The sequence below is a fragment of the Leuresthes tenuis genome, unplaced genomic scaffold, assembly GCF_036924035.1.
Source record: "Leuresthes tenuis unplaced genomic scaffold, fLeuTen1.0.hap1 SCAF_10, whole genome shotgun sequence".
Classification (NCBI taxonomy): Eukaryota; Metazoa; Chordata; class Actinopteri; order Atheriniformes; family Atherinopsidae; genus Leuresthes; species Leuresthes tenuis.
Genome location: NW_027325364.1, coordinates 14,742,744 through 14,759,375, shown reverse-complemented (window position 1 = coordinate 14,759,375; position 16,632 = coordinate 14,742,744). Strand labels below are relative to the sequence as shown.

The following is a 16,632-nucleotide window of genomic DNA, read 5'->3' as shown; positions in this document are numbered from 1 at the left end:
GGAGCATGTTGCACACAGGACGGGCTGGAGAGACGGAGGACATTGATCCGTGAAATGAGTTTTAGTCTTTGAGCGAGAGTTGATTACCAGGTATGTTTTTCACTCCGCCTTCCCCTCCGTCTATCTGCTTTTCCAATTAGCAGATAAGACGGAGTCAGTATCGAGGAGCGGAACGTGCACCTGCGTGCGTATCAGGATGCATGCATTTGTGTTAACGTCTGTATGCGTGTGTGTGTGTGCGTGTGTGTGTGTGTGTGTCTTGTGCGCACGTTTGTTGATCAGACAGTTTAGTGAGAACGGGAATGAATTCATCACAGTGAAGGGGGCCGCCGTTAGCAGGAACTTTGAGCCGGAAACTGGCCCGTGTGCAGTCACCATATGGAAAGAAAGAGCCGTTTTACAGTCAAGTGTGTGTGTGTGTGTGTGTGTGTGTGTGTGTGCACGGGGTGGTGGTTGAATGTGTGACTGGGTGGATACGTAATATGTGAAAATGTTTTCCATGACCACACCTTTCAGAAAACTTGACATATTCTCCTTTTTTTTTATGGATGCTGACTGCTGTTGTTTTTGAGAAGGCATTTTTCTGTGCGTGTAATGTTATGAAAGCGAGGCCATTTAATTGGAACCAGTTTACACACCCATCTTAGATATTCCCACAATCCAATAGCTGGGGGAAAAACGAAAAAAAAAAAAAAACTGTAACTCATTACAGCGTTTCGCCGCTGCCAAATGTGGCTCCGCAGCCCCGCCTGTTCGGATACACAGGACTCCCAGCAAGTGCTCAATTTTCCAAATCTGCATCGTGTCACTCAGAAACGTGTGTGTGCCCGTCTTTGCCCTCCGAAACGAGCCAGATTTCCATGTCTTGAAACCGCACTCGGTGTTCTGTTTTAACAGACAAATGAAAAGTAATGGCCGGCTTTGCATGAAGGCTGAAAGACTCTGAGGCTTTCTCTGCTTTTACAGTGACTCATCTCATGTATTCATCTGCCTCCCTCCTTGCTGAGGAACACGCAGAGAAGAAGCCGAGAATTTATGTGTTACTTAACATGCTCTAGAGGCAGCTGCGGAATAAGTATACTCTTGACCTGCTCTCCTCTTGTGCTGTTACATTCCTTCTGTCATAATCAGCTGCAGAGGCAGAGGAAGCGCTCCAGGAGGATCGTGGGGAGGAGGGGGAGTTGCAAAGATGGAGGAAGGGGGATCATATTCCATTTGGCTGTTGGTAGAGTTGGATTTGTCAGAGGAAGGAAGTCACAGGGTGGTATCGGTTCTGTCTTCTGATGATAGATGAGTTGCTTACCGAGGCTTTTTTTTTGAGAAAACCTGACTGATAGACAGTTTGGTGTGTTTAACTAAAACCTGATGGATGTTTTTCTGTTAATGAAAGGTAATTTAGCATTTCTGTCATTTTTAAAACCTTTTTTTAAACTATATAATCATTTCCAGACATGGAATTGAGTCAGTGAAAGATTAGGCAAAGGCATTCAGACACAGTTAACTTTTACTTGCTTACAGACAACATCAAACAGGACATCAAGTCTAATCCCAAAGTCATCAGAGAGTCCGTACTTTTCATTTTACATGGTTTGTGTCGGCCTGACGGATGCAGAGGATCCGGTGGATAGGATGCGTTGGAAACATTTCCTTCTCTTTAACCTTGTTAAACAGGTGGTGAGATAACATTTCCACTTACAGTAATGAGTTGTGAAACCCAGAAAACATCTTACCCCCCCCTGGATTTACGGTGACCACTGCCCCGCTGCGTCATCGGTCCATCTTCGTCTGAGCGACAGAGAGCAGAGCCTGCAGCTGCAGTTCAAGCACAACGCCTCAGAGTTAGTTTTTTATCCTCCTGTCGTTCGGCTGTGAAAGAGTTGCTTAGGTGATGCACTTGATATCTGCAGGAAGAGGGATTTTTTTTAAAAATTCTGTGCCATCCCTCTGAAAAGCCGAGCCAAATCAAGACCCACCCCCGCAGTGTGTGTCTATCGATTAATGAGGCTGAATGCAGTTCCCACTCGCGCCGCTCTGAGAGTGATGCAAAAGCATCGCTAAGCCCGACCCACTGAGATTACAGCTGTGAAGTGTAGGCCAACGCGGTCATTTGCAGTCAGATAAATGGAAAACGGAGCTTGCCTAAAAGGGGCTTATGCTTTTTTTGTTGTGCCAGTTCTTCTTTATGAAATATTATGAAATATTTCTGTCATTCTCAAAGACTTAAAATGGTCTTTTTTTTTTGACAGGATCCATAAATGGAAACACTGACCCTCTAGAAGCCCTTAGAATGATTTTGTAAGCGAGAAATAAACGGCGTGTTTGCCATTTAAAGGCTTGGAATAAGCGATATGGGTACAGGCCACTGTTTGTGGAGTGAGCAAAGCAGAGGATTTTACTGGAAATTCACTTCGAAGCTTTTTCACACATGGGATATGTGGATGGGGAAGTGTTGTAGGCCTTTCTGAAAGCAAACAAAAAAGACTCTTATTTGAGGGTCGGTTGTGTTGCTCCAGCGACGTCACGCCAGTTTCAAATCCTCCTTCCAGATTTTCACTTCTGTGTCAGCATCTGACCCCACACAGTGACAGAAAAACACGTTAAAGGTATTACAGAGTTCATAAATCTCAGGAAAATGATTGAGGAATAAAAGATGGTGGCTCCTCTTCCGCGTAGGGGTTTACATGACATTAATTTTACTTCCAGTGGAAGCCTTCCTGAAGTTTTATGTCCCTCCCCTGTGGCTGTAATTACAAACAAAAACCAGGAGGTCGGGCCTCTCTTCGTGAATCAAAGAGAAGCATGTTTATCCCTTTCATGGGAGCATAAATGGCCTAAACATCAGATGTCTCCAAAATGTCTCTCAGGGGTCGTTTCGGTAGGACTGTGGCCCACTGTTATCGTCATCTGACTGTTGTCCTCTTCGAGGCATTTTCATCCCTCTTTATCAGTCAGGAAGGGAGTTAGACGTGTGTGTTCTTCTCTGCTATGGTAATGATTTACACTCTAATTAGTGTCACTAATCAAATGACAGCATGCGGACCCACTATCTGTGTTGTTTTCCTCTCTAAAATCAGGAGTGCGTCCGTGATTGTTCTCTCAGTTTTCATCCTGGGCCTTTCTTTGTCGGTGGTGTATGACTGCATAATGTCTTTATGCGGCTTTGCTGATTTTAAAGTCTAAGCAGTTCCTTTCTTGGTCAACTGTGTTGCGTGGAGCCACTTTAGCTGCAGCTCTCTGTGTAGCGCTCTCTTGCAGCCGTACAGAGGCTGGATTGTGAGCTCTCTCCTGGCCTGCTTTTCCGATTTTCTAGCTTTGCATCCGCATGCAAATCGGACATCTTAGGTGTCTGTGTTTGAATCCACAGATCAAAAGCAGGTTTATTGCAATCCTTATTTTTTTTTTGTTTGCTGTTGTTGTTCTTATGCTTTGATTTGCTCTTTTGTAGGTGCAAGAACAAGCTATATCCTGATAATCTCCCTCGCACCAGCGTGGTGATTGTATTTCACAACGAGGCCTGGAGCACGCTGCTCAGAACCGTCCACTCCGTTATTGACCGCTCTCCACACACGCTGCTGGAGGAGATTGTCCTGGTGGATGATGCCAGTGAGAGAGGTAAAGTCCCACACACACACACACACTGCAGATAATTCCTTTAGTGCCTCTTGTTTGAGGCTTAGCCTATTTTTGAGAGCCATTGTATGATTTTACTGGATTCTGTGTGTGTAGCGTTCGAGTCTGCATTGGGGCCCAATAGCCAGTCAGCATATTCATGCATAAGGGCCGTGTGTGCCACTCCACCCTTTGCTGTTAATCCCTGTTTGGTTGAGATTAGGTCTTTAATTTGCCAGCCGCAGGGATTACACTGTGTTATTACCCTCAATCCCCCCCACCACCACCACCACTCACCATCACACAGCACCATTTAACCTTATTGGACCTCAGGTTGGATGCTGTAAATCAGGGGTGTGTGTGTGTGTGTGTGTTTGTTCAGGGAGGGGAGCTGTCTGCAGAAAGTATGGGTGTCGGCAGGCATGCCAAGACACACAAAACATAAACACAACCTTTACTTTTATCGCTGTTGCTGCAGAAGGAGGGGGTTTCACGTCTGTGTTTGGTTCACATGCGTGTTGTGTGCGCTTTAGATTTTCTCAAACGGCCATTGGAGCAGTACGTCCGACGGTTAGAAGTGCCTGTCAGGGTGGTGAGGATGGACCAGCGGTCCGGCCTCATTCGCGCCCGCCTCAAGGGAGCATCCCTCTCCACCGGCCAGGTGTGTGTGTGTTCGCACGTGTGCATATGGGACATACAGCACCCTGTGACCTGCGCTCCATCTGCTGTTCAGCACTGCTGGATTTGTCTGATGTTTTCTCTCCATGCTCCTAGGTTATAACCTTTCTGGATGCTCATTGTGAATGCACCACGGGGTGGCTGGAGCCTCTGCTCGCCCGCATCAAACAAGACAAGTAAGGCACACGTACACTGTGGGGGGGGTTCGCCCTTGTGTTTACCTGATGCTCGATTACTCATCCTCTGTATGCTGCTTTACATAAGCACACAAACACTGAAGTTCATGAAGGTGTGAGTAGAGGTCACGCCATGATCTGTATATATTTTTTCTAATTAACACTTTAACACTCGTCTTTGATGACCACCAAGTCTTTTGAACAGCAGTTTGATTTGTGAGTGTTTTCACGTTGATCCATATTGACGTCTTGGTGTCTGTGACTGCCTCAGGAGAACAGTGGTGTGCCCCATTATCGACGTCATCAGCGACGATACGTTTGAGTACATGGCGGGATCTGACATGACGTACGGAGGCTTCAACTGGAAGCTTAACTTCCGCTGGTACCCTGTGCCTCAGAGAGAGATGGACCGCCGCAAAGGAGACCGCACGCTTCCCGTCAGGTCTGTGACACACACACACACACACACACACGGCAGGAACCTTCCACCCCACTTTAACTCGTGTTTTTCAGCTGAGATTCTTCAGTCCCTGTTTGCTGGCGTGGAAAAAGGAAATGCCCCGAAAGCATAATACTGAGTCATGGTCAGAGTATGACGGAACACACGATGGGACTGTTTAGAATAACGTCCTGGGAGCTTTAAACATTCACGGTATACAATTAAATTTTCCACTGAAAGGGCGATTTATTAGAGTTATTCTCCCCTCACAGGATACGAGGAGACACAGTTGAACCTTTGAATGGTTTGTTCCAGTTCTCGGGCTACATATGTGTGACATGCATTTATCCATATCCAACGCTAGACAAACATCAGTCCAGTGATTACATAGGATTGGAAATGAATCACATGGTTTTCATATACGCTTAAGGGTACTTTCCTGACTTCTTGACGGAAAAAATGCTGACCAGACGTCTAAATTGCTTATTTTCCCTCATGTTTTGGCGACTTGCCGGCGTCCCGCTCAAAATAACATGTATTAGTTACCATTTACTGGCTTAGTGCCTGTCATACATGTTCACATGTTGACACAGACTCTGAAGCTGCTGCAAGTGCCTTCTGTTACTCGTGCAGCAGCACTTACAGGCACACACACAGCAAAATGAACGCAATAACACAATAACAGCCACGCTTAATCGTGCAGTGTTCTCAGGGCAGCAACACTGACAGAATGCAGTGAACCTTCCTCTAAGTCGAAGTCGAGATCTTTTTGTAAGATTCTGAGGGGTTTTTTTTGCTCGTTTTATTGTTCCTCAGGGCTCAGACCTTGGGAACGAAAATCAAGAGTTTATTTCTGCCTGTCTGTCATCCATTCTTCCTGTTCTTGTTACTAAAGCACACTCAGCGGCACCATTCAAGGTCACACGTATAATATATCTTATGTAACACCCTGCACCCGTTTCTCTGGTTGTTTTTCAGGCTTCAGCTTGACAACATTCTCCTAAGGATGTCTTGTACGTGGCGTAAAAAGAAAAACGAGGCGTTCCTGTCAGGGCTTATGGTACTGACAGAAACGCCATTCTGTCAGTAAGCAATTACAGATTATTGGGAAAACTAAAAAAAAAAGAGTTTAAGTGAATGAACCGATTTTAAAAACTTGTGTGCAACCTACAGCACATACACCTGCACACCTTTAAGGGGAACCTTGATCGTTTTTGTGACTATGCCAAAGTGTTACTTATCACGTTTATCATTAGATTAGAGGCTGTTTCCGAGTGTTCTATATTTACTAGATGAATAACCATAGTTTTTGTCCATCATACTGTATGTAGAAGCTATGTAGCTGCCACAGATCCATCCAGCTGTAGCTTAAGAAGCTCATTTATTTGGTGTACTAGCCCCACGTTTTTGTGGAAATGCTTTAATTTGTGAGCACTACTATTCCTTTTTTTTTTTTTTTTAAGTACAAAGATGCTCTATAACTTCTTTATTCGACCATTTTTCCAACTTCTTCTGGCTCTGATGTATTCATATTGCATAGGCATGCGTACTTTGTACTATGCTGACTTATCCCTCCCCTCACTTTTTAGATGGCTATAGCTATATTAGTTAAAATGATTAAACTAGCTCAACCGAGTCCTGATACAATCCGATACAACAGCCCAGCCATAAATACTACTTTCACAAGGCTACTACAGCTTCAGTTTTTGTCTATTCGGGTATGTCGAAGTAAAGCTTTGGGATTAATAATTCAAGAACGTCGCAGAAGAATGAATGCGATTTCTTTCCTCGAGAAAAATCCTCGAGGTGACCTCGGTGTATGTTGAGTTGGCGCTGAACAGACGCCGTGCGTTTGCCGTTGGGCTTCTTTTGGCTAATGTGCAGAGAAGCAGGTGTTTCGCTGTGGCCTCGCACTTTGGCCCGGGAGGAAACCTCATCAGCTAACGTGGCTATTATGAGCTCATTTACGTTTACACTCTGAAAAGGGCTTTGAAATCGGTAAGTGGCAATTAGACGCTTTAAAGCCTCCAGCCAGAAGATTTCAGAGAAGCGCTGAAGTTTCTAATTTGTCCGCTGAATCTCTGCTCTTATTCTTACGCTTTATGTTGCATTCTGCAGTCGCAGTGTTTGTGTGCGCCAGTGTCGCTGTGAACACTGAACTTTTCAACACTGCGACCATCTCTGTTTGGATGAGTGGCTTTAATCAGGATCAAAGCTTCACTTTTTAATTAATGGGTGTTGCTTGTTTCGCTGCGACCTGTTTGAATCGCAGGAAAACAGTGATTTAATTGTACGCCGCGGCGTTCGGAACCCTTTGATATGTTGACAGTAAAACAAAAAAAAAAAAAGCCTGCATCTTTTACATGTACCAATCTCTTTGTTTTAGATGCACAGTTACCGTCTTTAACAGCAGCCACTCTTTTCCGCGTTGTTTAACAAACCGGGTTTTGTTTTCATCCCGTCTTGCTTATTATTTGCCGGCCAAATGCGCCGCAACACGCCGTCGCCCTTTGTGCTTTCAGGATACGTTTCATCTGTGTTTGTATGCAAGGTTGTGTGTTTTTAGAAGTGAAACTTGGATGTCAAATGAAAGCAAAAACAGGCAGTTGGAAAAATAGGCCACTCTACAAAGGAGGAAACCCTTCTGTGAGGGGGGTGAAAAGGGGAAGAGGATTGAGGCCATTAAACACTGACATGACAACAACAGAGAAGTGAGCAGGGAAATTAAGACAGAATTGGGGAGAAAACAGGAAGACGGAAAAGAACGCGGGGTGACATATAAAAAATCTTTGTAGATATGGAGTGACCTTCAGAAAACAAGTCGCTTGTGAATAAAGGTGACACTAACCGGCTCTTAATTTACTCGTCTCTCCAGGACTCCCACCATGGCAGGAGGCCTGTTCTCCATAGACAGAGATTATTTTCAGGAGATCGGCACGTATGACGCAGGCATGGACATCTGGGGCGGAGAGAACCTGGAAATCTCTTTCAGAGTGAGTGAACGCAGCCAACTGGCACCACTGTATTCTTCCACGTACTGGCAGGCGTTCAGGAGTGTCTGCGAGGGTTCACACACACACACACACACAGTCACGGATGTCGCACTCTGAGGTCGAGCAAATTGTTGATTTGCTTGTACTCGGTCAGGTCGCCGACTGGCTTTCAACCAAACCTATTCAGACTTTTCCAACTCAGCGCTCACACGGCAGAGTTCAGCCCATCGTGCAGTGCAGCGTCTCGGTGTTGACGAGGCTTGTTTTTTTTTCACAGATCTGGCAGTGCGGAGGGACTCTGGAGATCGTCACATGTTCCCACGTGGGTCACGTGTTCAGAAAGGCCACGCCCTACACATTTCCAGGAGGAACGGGACAGATCATCAACAAGAACAACCGGCGCCTGGCAGAAGTCTGGATGGATGAATTTAAAAACTTTTTCTATATCATCTCTCCTGGTGAGTTGGGCTGTGCATGTGTGCGTTAGGGAGAGGGTGCATTTCTGCGTGTGCAGGCTAATAGATGCTTTGTAGCGTGAAATTACTCACGGCCCTCTCGTCCTGCACTGTTGGGCCACCAATGCAATAATACGCTGTCACCAGGTTAATGGATAGATCACATCTGCCACAGAGATTAACCCCCCACACATGAGCACTTACACGCATAGCTGCGTTTGCACAAACACACACAAGTTGGTAATGGAAAGGGAAAAAAAAGCCCCATCATGGCCCCATCACTAACTGATCGCCGTGCTTTGGTTTAGCAGCTGCCGATTGTTCTGACCGTTAGACCACTTCCACTATGTCACCACTGAGAACCACAGAGTGGCATAAAAAAAAAACCCAAGTCTGTGTGGATTCTCGTTCATCCAGGTTACGATTATCCAAAGTGCTCGTATGAAAGGCAGCTGACTTCTTTTCTAGGTTCTTGAAGCGTTTAGGAAGAACTGCTTAAGCATTTCGGATGAGATGAAACATCTCCAGTGGGTCATTAAAGATTCAAAATGTCTTCAAGAGCCAAGGAAAGAAGTACTGCTGCCTTCTATTCACGCACATAAGATAAAGTTTGTACTGTTAATGCACAAATACCTGAGATGAAGGCCCTCTGTACCTCCTCCTGAAGGACCTTAATTACTGCCCCCCCCCCCCCCCCCCCCACTCAGATTCAGGCTCTTACAAAGTTAATCTCTCAGCAGGGAAAACGCAGTGCATAATAGCATTAAAGACATGTGCTGGCACATAGTAGTCAGCCTCACCTGTCCATTTGGGATTAATTATTTTTTCATTCAGTTGTTCCACCCAGATCTTCCCTCTGCTGCGCATGCAGACGCTGCGTGCGAACACCTCACCAGCTACCAACTCCACGCTTTGAAAAACTCCCGGGATATCCGAGAGCCCTGACAACAAAGAGCGAACGTTGTTTTTTTGTCTGGCAAACTTTTGGTGGAGATGAGTTGTGGGAAACGACGAGATACAATAAAAAGATTTAGTTTATTTGCCCTACTTGAGAGCACACATCTTCCACATGTGTGTGTGTGTGTGTGTGTGTGTTGATGCTCAAACAGTATCGCAGCAGCCCTTTGATAATATGTCACTGTATTTTTAACGGTACTCTCTCACAGTTTTTGTGTGGCGTGGACCTATTTTGCAACGTCGCAGGTAAAACGTTACAGGAAGAATACTAAAGTTCGTCTTTTCAAATGAAAGATCGAGAAGCGCGTGTCTGTAAGATGTAAAGAAAACGCTCAATCCTCAGGAGATGCTGCTGATGATGCTGATGAACACGTCGACATCATATGAAAACGACTCATCGGTTGCTTTTCCATGAAAGTGGTGACGTCACTCTCACCCAAAGAATATCCTCAGATTTGCCTAAAACTCTCCACGTGAAACAGTTGTGAGCTGCCCGTGGTCGCATTATCAGGCTGGCACTTCAGAGGTTTAATGAATGCCGGTGACGTGCAAACTTTGTCACACCTGCAAACCCCAGATGCGTGTGTGTTTTTAAAGGAATGGGGATGTAAAACTGCGGCTTCACCTCCGCGTTCGAGTCTTTTTTCACACCTTTTAAAGGCGATACTTTAAACCACTTGTAAGTTTGGCACAGCGTGCTTGTCAGGCTCATACGAACTGTCACGGCAGCATAACGCGTTGGAGAAAGGAAAGTCTGAGGGAAAATATCTTTTAACTGACCGCTACCATGACTAGCAATGAATAACAATTACTTGGCGTGATTTGTCTGGACTTCACTGTCAGACAAAGGAAGTTTGGAATGTTTTAGACTCAGATCCATGTGTTACTCAACCGTCACACCTTGTAAATAAAGCTCACATGGACATGGAATCTTCCCAGCTGTGTGGCTCATTTACATGTCCGTGCCTTTGCTCAGGTGTGACCAAAGTGGACTATGGTGACATCACGTCTCGCTCTGCTCTGAGACAAAAGCTGCAATGTAAACCCTTCAGCTGGTACTTGGAGAACGTCTACCCTGACTCCCAAATCCCAAGGCACTATTTCTCTCTGGGAGAGGTGAGTTCACTCGCTCTCACACACACACACACACACACAGAGACAACACCACCTTCCACTTTCTTTGAGTGACTGTTGCTCACTGCGATGTGTGTCGATTTGGCTCAGATTCGTAACGTGGAGACCAACCAGTGCCTGGACAACATGGCCCGAAAGGAAAATGAGAAGGTTGGCATTTTCAACTGCCACGGCATGGGTGGCAACCAGGTAACTGGACACAAACATGAGACAAAGAAAAGTTAAAGGATTAGATGTGTAAATGGTTTCCATTTGAATCAAACTGATATTCCTCTGAGCCCTAATGCTGGGAACGCTGTTATTCTTCAGTCATTCAATAAAGATGGTAGATATTAGCTTCAAAGAGCTCGTGTTACTCTTTTTGGGTATTTCAACATAATTTTTCGGTGTAAGTGGTGTAAAATGTTACAGCAAAGTGAGTTGTATGAGGACACTGCTCCTGAACTGCCAGAAGCAACAAGCTGTAATTCAGGCTTTTGGTCTTTAACTTAAAGACAGCCCCATTAAACACACTTGCTCAATAGCCACCGAAAGCCCGTGTGGGCACACTCTGGTCAGAGAAAGCACTCGCCTCACAGGTTCTGTATCCCTAAAACGGAGCATTTCAAACAGAAGCTGGTGAGATGCTGCGGTACATAATGTGGCTTTTCGAACATTTAAGTATGTAAACCTGTTTTAGGTGACCCCACACACACACACACGCACACATTACACAATTCAGAACTTGTGAATGAGCATCAAATGGACTCTTTAAAAAGTGATGTGTTTGTGCGATTTTCAGGTTTTCTCCTACACGGCCAACAAGGAGATCAGGACGGACGACTTGTGTCTTGACGTGTCCAAGCTAAACGGACCCGTCATGATGCTCAAGTGCCACCACCTTAAAGGCAACCAGCTGTGGGACTACGATCCTGTGGTAGGTTGGAGGAATTTTACACATTTACACAACCGAACACCAGCATGCTCAGCGAGAAGAAAAAAAAAAATAACATGGAATTATGAAGCTGGATGGCTTTATGCACTGTTTGAATTCAAATAAATGCGAATAGATCCTTCTAACGCCTGGTTTGTATCCCTCACACGCGTCCCCCCCCCCCCCCCTGCTGTGCAGAAGCTGACTCTGGTCCACGTGAACAGCAACCAGTGCCTGGACAAGGCCAGCGAGGAGGACAGCCAGGTGCCCAGCGTCAGAGACTGCGCGCACACGCGCTCCCAACAGTGGCTGCTCCGCAACGTCACACTACCAGAGGTCTTCTGACCACACTCCGCACACTCACAAACGCACACACTCACACACACAGCAGCCCGGCGTAAACAGTCAGAGGAGCGGACGTGTTTATTCAGTTTGGGCGCCAGAAAAAGAGAGACTTCCCAGGAGGGGATTCGGGAGGAGAGGAGGATGGATGGGATGGTACTACCTCTGCCAGAGATCAGAGGGAGGAGTTTGTTCAAGCCTCCTCGGAGCGAACAGAGCGGAAAGACTCCCTCGAACAGACCATGGCTGTTGTTTTACTTTTTTTTTTTTTTTAAACTTTTTTTTAAGCGATATTAACCACGGAGAGTGACTGACTCCTGTGCGTGAATACGAGTCGAGGTTCTGCACTCACAGCTTCCCTGGACGAAGCGGTCCGCCCCTCAGCTCGTCACTTAAACGTTTACTGACTGCCTCTGATCAGAGTGTGTGTGTGTGTGTGTGTGCACTTATTTGTGTGTGTGTACTCTGTGGTGAATGTATGCGTTGAGAAGAGGGCTCAATTCCTTGAGTTTTTTTTTTTTTTAATTTAATTTTGTAATGGATTTTGAAAATGAACTCCTATGAAGAAGGATGCATGTTTAAGTCAGCGCGTGTGTAAGGAACCGTCATGTCATGTGTGTGCGTGTGCGTGCGTGTGAGTCAGAGCCCCTCCTACAGTCTTGCGTCAGAGTATGTCTCCCTCTGGTGTTGCTCCTCGGCATCTCATCGTACAAACTGAGGCCTCCACGCTGACGGATTTCCCAGTGACAGCACATTGGATTAAAAAGAAAAGGAAAAAACAAGACAAAAAGAACTAAACGGACCTGACGTCTGCCATCAAGCAGAGAACTAGAGATAGAGAAATATGATGTTTGTGATATCTTGAAATTTCTATGTCCAGTTTTTACATGGCTTGTCTGTTTCTACTGTTTCAGTAACCTTAGTTTGTCCGTCCGTCTGTCTCTGTCGTCTTTAAAGATGTTTAACATAGAGCCAACACACACACACACACACAGTCGCGCATACACAGAGGCTACATGCATATGTAACTGATGTTCACTGCCTCCTGTAGTGTTCGACCCATCCTGCACTACATATTCACACTCGTTTTGTACATATAGGCTTAAGGCAGTTCATTTTCTCATATTGTCTTCTCAGTGACCTCTTTAAGAAAAGGAAAAAAAAACACACTCCAAGGGCTTCTTTCCTCCAGTGGAGTGTGCGGATGTGCAGGTTTGAGCTTATCCCAGTTCATCAGCTCACCGCTTCCTGGAACAAACAAGCGCTCTGATTCTTTGCTTTCAGACAACAAAGAGCCTGAAGGTGGAGGATTAGCGTGTCCCTGCTTCCTCCTCCGAACAACAAGAGCAAAAAAAAAAAAACAACCGAGTCTCTGCTCTCTCCTGTGGACATATCTAGCAGGAGGGCGGTTGTTACGGGAATCAAAGCGACGTTGCTGAGGTGTTTTAGGAGATAAGGAGCGGAGTGATGACTTTAGAGAGCCAGAGGGCGGGGAAAGGGCTGATGGGTGGAATACAGAGAGCACGGAGGCAGCGGGTAACATGTGTTAATCCATGACTACATATCTCACTTTGGCAAGCCTACCTGCAGGAGTTCAACATTCATATATCAATGAGAGATAGACAGACCACAAAACAGCGTCTCGTTCTCATTTCAATCATCATGCTTCCTTTTATTATTTGTGTTTTGCGTCACTCCTGCCACTGCCATGCGGGGCACGAGAGGTGGTTTCACAAAGGTTTGAAACATTTCGTCTTCCTCCAGTGGAGGAAGGGTTTACACACGGGCCACGGCGAGGGCTCATCTTTGTAGGGAACGAGGCAGTGAGAGGAGGCTGGGTGTTTTTTTTTTTTTTCATGTCTGAGCGAATGACTGTGGCGATGATCTTTTTGATTGTGAGACAGAGAGGGCGCGTGTCGACTGTTCTTCTATCGAGGGCCGAGGGTTCGAAAGGAAACTGACATGTCCAGGCTTCCACACTGAGCTGATCCAAATGTAGAAAATAAAGGTGAAAAGGTTTACAAAACGACTCGAGGGGTTGTGTTGATTTCTTCCTCTGTGAATCTGAAACGCACCACGCACCTTTTTGTATTCCCTTCAGCGGGGGCCAGAGTGCTGTGGGAATTCGGCAGCCTCTGGAGGGTTTAGCGGCTTTGCAAGTACATTTCACTTCTTCAAGGTCATCTTTCACTAAATCGTTCATCCTGAGATACAAACAAAAAACGCTCCACCTCGGGAAGATTACTGTCTGTATCAGATATGGATGAGGCATGTCCCCTCCTCTGTGGGATCAGTGATTTTTATGTGAATATGAGCAGGCTGCCTGGCTGTTAAAGCAAGCGGCTTTCTAACTCCAATTTTAGAAGCGATTTCAGGCCTTTGCAAGATCTGGCATCAATACGAGACCCCATGACCTCAATCGTAGTTCAATTAGGGGAGATCCACTGAAGGACAAAATGTAATCATGCAAGATGCATCATCTCTTTGAAGCAGGTACATGAACAGAGGATGGGGATAAGATAGGACCCTGGAGCCTCGACGCAGGTGGTGGAAGCTTCAGATGAGGCCCCTCTGGGATCAGGAAGAGGTTGAGATGGGGTGGAAGCTCAGCCTGAAGGGGGAGGACAACCGGGCTAAAGTCACGACAACAGAATGAAGAATGTGGCGAGTTTGACGGCGTTGGAAAGTGGAAATAAAGCATGGCAGAATGAAAAGCCCGAAGACCAAAGAATGACCACGGGGGGGGAAGTTAACTCGTAGTTTTCTCGTTCTGTCACTAAACGTATTCAATAAAGTTGTTGACCAACTTGAACGTCCGCCTCCGCTCTTCTTTAACAGCGAGGCAGTCTGGGACTTCTGCATGCTGGCAAAGAACGATGCGCATCCTCGTCCGAAAGAATTTGCGTTAAAGCTTCATCGACTGGGGGAATCGTTTGACCTCCAGCGCTGTTCTGAAGGTCGTTTTGCAAGGCGTCCTGAAAGTGAAACTGCAACAGAGGACTTTTATGTGGAGGTGAAGACAGAAGCCTCAGAAGAAGACAAGAACAGCTCCCTGAGACCTTGAAGAGCTGAGCGTCTGGCGGAAAGAGGAATCCTGTAAAGCAGCCGGGAAGCCACACCATCACAAGGTGTAAACTGTGGCCGCTGCTGCAAAACTCTCTCATCTCCCCTCAGTGAGAAATGCACCGCTTCAGGAGAGATGAGTCAGGACTGACACCAGGTAAGTCTCGTGGGACTCTTCTCTGTCCTATTAATAAACATGACAGTCCAGTGTGGAGGTAATGGAGTCAGGCTGTTTAGTGCGGAGTGGATTATTCAAACTCCTTCTCTTGATCCGCTGAATTATTCATTTATGGGGATTAGGTCCAACAGGAGCCATCAGGGTGACATATCAGACAGCTGTTTCTGCATTTACGTGCAAAACATGTCGATGCCTCTGTGTTTATTCCCTGAAAGCATCTGTTCTGGAGCTGCAGCATTAGCATGCGTTTATACTAACACGGTTCTCTCTTCGCCGAGGCCAAAAGGCATCATCAGGCTCTCCCAGTCTGAGTTTCAGTCTGAGAAAACCAGAGGACTCGGGTGGGAAGGTTGTAAATCTTCAGCGTTGGACCGAGAGAAGTCCACAAGGAGACTTCAGAAGAAATGTGGGAAGGGTTTGAGGAAATGGATCAAAGCTGCAGAGGACAGCGGCCCAGAGGGGGAACTCAAAGAAAAAACAGAATACTGGAGTGTGCTGCGAGCAACAGAGTGCATTCATTAAGTTAGAAGTGTGTCAGTCTCATTTATTTGACGCATTCTTTCATTCCTCCATGTCTGTGAAACAAGCTTCGCGTTCTGTCTCGACGTGGCCGCTTTAATCTCCGTGGTGTGGTTGCATGTTTGGGAATATTTGTTGAGTATTCTCTCATGCTGAAATCAAAGTGTCATTATTCATAATGTTTGATCCAGTCGCTTTTTTTTTTTTCTGATCGGGATGAAGGATACAAAGTCGCGTCAACTTCTGAAATATTTATAGACGGCACCAGTCGGAAGTTTGGACCCACCCAAGTTTCATCGGTTCTGTGATTCTTTCTCAGCATCAACAGCTGCTCGTTTTCCACTGGAATCTTGATGAAAACATGTTTTGCATTTCGATTTTTGTGAAGTTGAAAGGAACGTATTTTAGTTTTAGTTAATCCCTTTCTGAGTGTTTAACAGTTGGACTGCACCGATTGCAGTTTTCTGGCCCATCTTTAAAAAGCCTGATCTGCCGATTCCTGAGTTTGACCGATCCTGATTTTTCTCAGTCAGGTGTTATAAGGTCAGTCTGACAGCATACACCATGGCTGGTTGACCGCGCTCCGCGTGACCGCGCACGGGCAGACTTGACCTGGTGGGCGGGTCTGTCAGTCAGTCTCTCAGGGCAGAGAAAAAAGGGACAGTGGCTGATTTTCAGACCTTTGCGGAGGTAGATAAGATCGGTTTCACATGCAAGTATCGGACAATCGCCGATTACCCAAAATGAAGGAAATCGGGGGTTTCACCCCGAGTAATCGCAACATTTTTAGCTGTTAGCACCGGTTTTTATGAGGATCAAACAGAATCCACAGAGAGCCTAAACTCAGGTAAAGAGAGGATAATATTTTTTGCTTTCTCTGTGGCCTGATCTGGTTCTGTGGTTTAACTCAGGATCGCTCGGGTGGTAAAAGAAGTGAAGAAGCGGGGTCGTTTTTTTTCCAGAAACAACGACCTTCACCAGGAGCCACGCTGCAGCACTTCATGGGTTTGATATTTATTCTCTTCCATCTGTCCAGAGCTTTTCCGACACACTTGACAGTCTGTTAAGCCTTCGCGGAACAGATGACAGTCTGACTCTGACTAAAAAGCACAGCTGAGTTCTCATTTCTACCCATCTAAACAAAGCATTACAAAAGAAAGAACACAACGAAGCGAA

The 16,632-nt window shown here is 45.9% G+C and overlaps 1 protein-coding gene across 1 annotated transcript in view; it reads left to right on the top strand.

The window, feature by feature from the left end:
- The window catches only part of galnt1 (UDP-N-acetyl-alpha-D-galactosamine:polypeptide N-acetylgalactosaminyltransferase 1), a 40,461-nt gene extending 26,738 nt beyond the window's left edge, over positions 1–13,723 (top strand). Inside the window, exons 5-14 of the mRNA XM_072394344.1 lie at positions 3,446–3,612; positions 4,143–4,270; positions 4,384–4,463; positions 4,735–4,905; positions 7,778–7,895; positions 8,173–8,353; positions 10,284–10,423; positions 10,532–10,630; positions 11,223–11,357; positions 11,553–13,723. Of these exons, the coding sequence (XP_072250445.1) occupies positions 3,446–3,612; positions 4,143–4,270; positions 4,384–4,463; positions 4,735–4,905; positions 7,778–7,895; positions 8,173–8,353; positions 10,284–10,423; positions 10,532–10,630; positions 11,223–11,357; positions 11,553–11,699 (1,366 nt within the window). The 3' untranslated portion in view covers positions 11,700–13,723. The remainder of the gene's footprint in view (positions 1–3,445; positions 3,613–4,142; positions 4,271–4,383; positions 4,464–4,734; positions 4,906–7,777; positions 7,896–8,172; positions 8,354–10,283; positions 10,424–10,531; positions 10,631–11,222; positions 11,358–11,552) is intronic.
- The last annotated feature ends 2,909 nt before the right edge of the window (positions 13,724–16,632 follow it).